This window comes from Sorex araneus, chromosome 3 (genome assembly GCF_027595985.1).
Source record: "Sorex araneus isolate mSorAra2 chromosome 3, mSorAra2.pri, whole genome shotgun sequence".
NCBI lineage: Eukaryota > Metazoa > Chordata > Mammalia > Eulipotyphla > Soricidae > Sorex > Sorex araneus.
The window spans coordinates 7,213,643-7,218,496 of NC_073304.1; the positions used below are offsets into that span (position 1 = coordinate 7,213,643).

General features: G+C 62.0%; 1 protein-coding gene across 1 annotated transcript; it reads right to left on the reverse strand.

Moving 5' to 3' along the window:
• Window positions 1–323: 323 nt before the first annotated feature.
• On the reverse strand, window positions 324–4,332 carry LOC101537333 (serpin A3-8-like). The gene is made up of 4 exons (XM_055130262.1): window positions 3,717–4,332; window positions 2,732–3,008; window positions 1,395–1,542; window positions 324–524 (listed from the first exon to the last, which is right to left on the reverse strand). The coding sequence occupies exons 1-4, from the start codon at window positions 4,330–4,332 to the stop codon at window positions 324–326; spliced, it is 1,242 nt and encodes a 413-aa protein (XP_054986237.1).
• Window positions 4,333–4,854: the final 522 nt, after the last annotated feature.

Here is a 4,854-nt window from a genome sequence, read left to right on the forward strand (position 1 = left end):
GGTCACATTAGCACCTGGGCACTGGGTGGTGCTGGGAGACAGCGCCCCTCAACTCTGCGATCTTTCCTCCTCTGCCGGTTGGTGGGACAGCCCTTCGAGTCCCTAATAGTACTTATATGGGGTGCCAGGGTTGAGCCCTGTCGGCTGTATGCAAGGCAAATGCCCAGCCCATTGTACTATCCGCACCTTTGAAGACGTTTTATTGCTCTCACAAAGCTCCGTGCACGGAGTCTGCCACCAGCAAGGGGGCCCAGGTGGGGCAGGGCAGGCAGGCACCTGGGGCAGGGCCGACTCCTCAGGCCAGGTCCCATTCCAGGGGGAGCTCAGGCCTGCTGGGGGTCTGCCACTTTGCCCAGGAAGAGGATGCTCTTTGTGTCCTCAGAGAGGAGGACCACCAGGAAGGGCCTGTTGAAGTTCACGATGGTATTATACAACCTTCCGGAGAGAGGGACAATCTTGATTCCTGTGGCTGCTGCTGCCTCAGTGCCTTCCTCCGCCACGTCCATCACCGCCTTGTGGATCACCTGGGGGACACAGAGCTGTCACCACTGGGCAGGACTAGCAGAAGGCAGCCAGCCTAGCTCCTTGAGGGGCATCTGTCCCTGCTCTGGGGGTCCCCAGTCATGGCCCCTCCAGAACCCAGGGCCTACTCAGCACAGTCCAGAGCACAGATGGTCGGACAGACCATGGACAGGAGTGAACTCAGGTGTGGAGACGGGAGAGGGGCCTCGGTGTCCTGCTCTGCCCGGGGCAGTGTCCAAGGTCCCCAACACACACTCTGGGAGCAGGAAGGGGCAACTCGGGTGCTTTTCCTTAGCTCCTAGATGAAGCCCCTGTGGGTGGGGCAGCAGGTGACACAGTGCCTGGAGCAGAGTGGACAGCCCTGGCCTGCTGCTCCCTGCAGGGCCCTGGCTCCCGGCTGGGCTGTGCCCGCTGTCTCTGCCTGTCCCCGGCCGCCTGCTCCCAGGCCAGATTCGCCCGACCGCCCTTGTAGGAATGATCTTCCATGCTTTGGGGAGCCGGGGCAGGGTGGGGTCCCCTGGGTTAGATCCATCTCAGCGCAGCCCACAGGTCTCCTTTACCCCTCGAGCTGCTGGGCCTGCTGGGCCGTGACCAGTCCCGAGCCCCCACTGTATGGTGGGCCAGTAGAGGCTGGAGGGCCTGGTGACCCCTTGGTGACCCCTGGGCAGGAGAAGCTGGGTCCCAGCTCACTCAGGGCCCTTTCCACAGCGGGGCTGGGACCCCCACGCCCCCCAACTAGGACCACTCTCCCAGGGAGCCTTGGGCAGGGGTCAGACGAGCAGATACAGCTACGACAGACTCAGGGCCCCTCTGTGCTCCCAGGGTTCTGGAACGCGTCCCCCTCGGAGGTGCAGGTCCGCAGGTCCCCTCACCTCGGAGACGCTCAGGTTCCTGGCCTGGGTGATGCCTGAGAGATCCGCGTCCCTGGAGAAGACGCTTCTGAGGCCCAGGTCAGCCAGGACTTGCTTCAGGTCGTAGTCCCCGGAGACGGAGAACTTGGGCAGCCTCAGGGTGATGGTCCTGGGAGCAGAAGGAAACTGTGAGCAGCGCGACCCTGGCCCTCTGCCCAGCTGCCCTCTGGGCCCTCTGGACTCAGGCCCCGAACCTGATCCAGGGAGAGACACTGACCCCGCGGGTGCGTGACCCTGCCCCCACACTCACACACTGGCCTCCACTGAGCTTACCTTCACCTGTGACTCTCACTCACTCATTCGCTCACTCAGCCTGGGTGCTGCAACTGAGCACTACTCGGACCCGGGCATGAATTAAGACAGAGTCTGACCTGCTGGCTGCCACCTGCCCGTGACTGCTGCCTGCTCACCCTCTGCACAGCTGCTCTTCCCTGGAAATCCCCCCATGGCTCTACCTCTGAGCTCCCACATCCACACCCCTTTCTCACACACGCACCCTGGTCCAGGGTCCCCGTGTTCCCTCCAGTATCCCCAGTCGTCCATCCAGTCCTCACCCTGGGGACAGAAAACCACTGGCGTGCTGAGGGGGTCACTCTCCACAGGACAGAGGGTGGCAGAGGACCAGGTTTCAACAGCAGGATCCCCTCTTGCTGAATTCATGTTGGGTGCAAGTAGTGCTCAGTTATCACACCCCAGGCTGGGTGAGTGAATGAATGAGTGAGTGAAAGAATAAAAGAAAGTGAATGAATCTGTGAATGAGTGAGTGAATGAGTGAGTGAATGATGGGAGCGTGAATTGAATTCTTCCTGTCACCCCCAATGGTACTCAGGGCTTACACCTAGATCTGGCGCAGGGATCACTCTGAGGGGTCCGGGTGCCAGGGGTGGAGCCAAAATCAACCACTGCAGGCAAGTTCTCACCCTCCGTATTCTCTCGGCCCAGAGCGGTTCCACTGTGAGCCAGGGCACAGCTGTCCCAGGCCCGTCTCTCCCAGCCCTCAGAGGTCCTGTCCTCTGTCCCGGCCTCATGACATGGAGACAGGGGTGGGGCGTAGGCATGTGAGTCCTGGGGGTTCGGGCTGCTCATGCCATACCCCGAGCCTGTGCTTGTCAGAGGCAGCTGGACCTCTGCTTCCCGTGGTACCCCAAGGTGGGGCAGATGCCCAGAGCCTGGGAGCCCCCGACCACATCGCTGCACCCACCCAGGGGTCCCGTTGTTGACCCTAGGTGGAGGGTCCCACTGGTGGGGATGGGGAGGTGAGGGTGAGGAAGGGGAGGTGCAGAGACAGGGTGGGGTACCTCATCTTCAGTGAGTCCCTCCAGCGCTGGAGCGTGCCTGGGAGCAGTGCGGCCTCCACCTCGGCCATGTGGCCCTCGTCAGGGAGGACGAGGATGGCACAGGCGCTGCTGGCCTTGTACGGGAGCTGCACCACGGTGCAGCCAAGCGCCTTGTCCCGGAAGTAGGGCACCCGGATGACCCTAGCGTTCATCATGGGCACCTCCACCTTCCTGCTCTTGCTCACATGGAAATCTGATGGGAGCGTGTCGTGGGGGTCGAAGGGCGTCTTCCACTGGGCTGTAGGCAGAGAGAATGCTGAGCGCCTGACAGGGAATGGCCACCTTGTACGCTGTCTAGGTAGTTTCTGGACCTGGGGTCACCTGGGCGAGCAGGAAATGGGGCCCAGAGAAGCTGTTTGTGCTGAGCTCAGGGAACAGGCTCCTGAGCACTGTGGGCCATGGGTGAGAGAGTGTCTGCCCGCCTCACAGGAAGCCTGGTCCCTGCTCCCCACATGGCACAGGGTGGGGGATGGGGACTGCCCAAGTCTCTGCACCCAGGACCCTCAGCTTGTCTCGTGGGGCTCAGGCCAGCAGAGCGGCTGTGACGCAGCCCTGGGCATTGAATGAGGCCCGCAGCCCCCCTATCCCACAGGTCCTTCCTCCTGCTCCTGCCCGCAGCCGCCCAGCCTGTGCCCAGCACCCCTGTCCTCTGCCCTCCTCGGTCTCCTCCTCGGCATGGCCAGCCTGCTGCTCTCTCTCGGACCCTGACCTGTCTCCTGGACTCCACCATCTCTGGGTGTTCCTTGACCCTTCCCCAGGCCCCACCCACAGGCGGGACCCTACAGCTCCTTCCTGGCCCCCACTGAGCTCCTGCTCAGCCCCTGGTCTCCAGGCAGGTGGCCGAATCTTGTCAGGGGCTCTTGGGGTCACAGCAGGCTGTGCAGGGCAGAAGCAGGCCAAAGGCTCAGAGCTCATGCCCGTTTCCCTCCCACACATGCAGCCTCACCTTTGAAGAAGAGGCAGTTCACCAAGACCATCTGGGTCTCTGCGTCCAGGCCCTTGACCAACTCCTTGATCTTCCCCCAGGTTTTCAGCTCCACGTAGTCGTTGATGAACTTCTTGGCGGCGGTGGTATCCTGAAAGTCTGTGGAGAGAGCGTCGGCGGCGTACAACTCTCGGGCCTCCTCCTGGAAGCCCTCCTTCAGGTCCAGCTGCTGGTCCAGGAACATGGCTGTGTTCACGTCCAGTTGAAGGGGCATCCCGGGCCGGCTCAGATGTCTCAGTAGCTGCTGGAAGCCCCGGTGGATGTTGGCCTCGGGGGTCTCGGTGAGGTTGAACTTAAGGCCCTCTAGGATCTCGGTCTGGGTGTGGCCGCGGGCCCCCAGTGCCAGGAAGGCCAAGGCCATGGAGACGCTGAGCGGGGAGAAGATGACGTTGGTTTCGGGACTCTGGGCAGCCAAGAGCTTGTAGAGGCTGAAGGCGAAGTCGGTGTTGCTGCGGGCTAGACTGAGGGCGCCCATCAGGTTGCTGTTGACTCTGTCTTCCTGGGTCACCGTCTCTGGCTCGGTGGTGGTGCCCTCCGGGAGGCTGAGGACCTGGCGCAGGGCCTGCAGGACAGACATGCCTCCGTCCTCAGTCTGGAAGGCTGAGCAGCTCTCAGGTTGAGCCGCCTCCCCTCTGCCACAGTGTCCCCTGGGGCCCCTACACCCGTGAGCCTGGGCTTTCTCCCCGAGTCTGTGAACCCTGAAGAGCTGCCTGAGATTGCCCAGACCTTCACCCTCGCCTCCTCCCAGGGCTCAACGCTTTATTTATTCTCGGGCCGATGCAACCGTCTCTTTGCAGTCACACATGTTTCCCGTCAGATCGTTGTTTCTTATCCCTTTCCTGTCACATCAGCACAAGAGAAAGGGCTCATCTGTTTGACCGTTGGTGGTAGGTGGGTGTCTGTGTTGCTTTGGTCACCTCTGCAGCCCGTCAGTGCTGAGAACTCGGGGTGTCTGTTTCTCCACTCAGGGGAATCCGGAAACAGTCAACACTGCTGAGAGTTCACTGCTCGGCCTGCAGGGCCCCTCCTGACCTGGGAAGTTGTGAACCTGCAGGTCCTGGCAGCTGTATGGGGTGTCATCTGCACAGTGTGCCCGGCT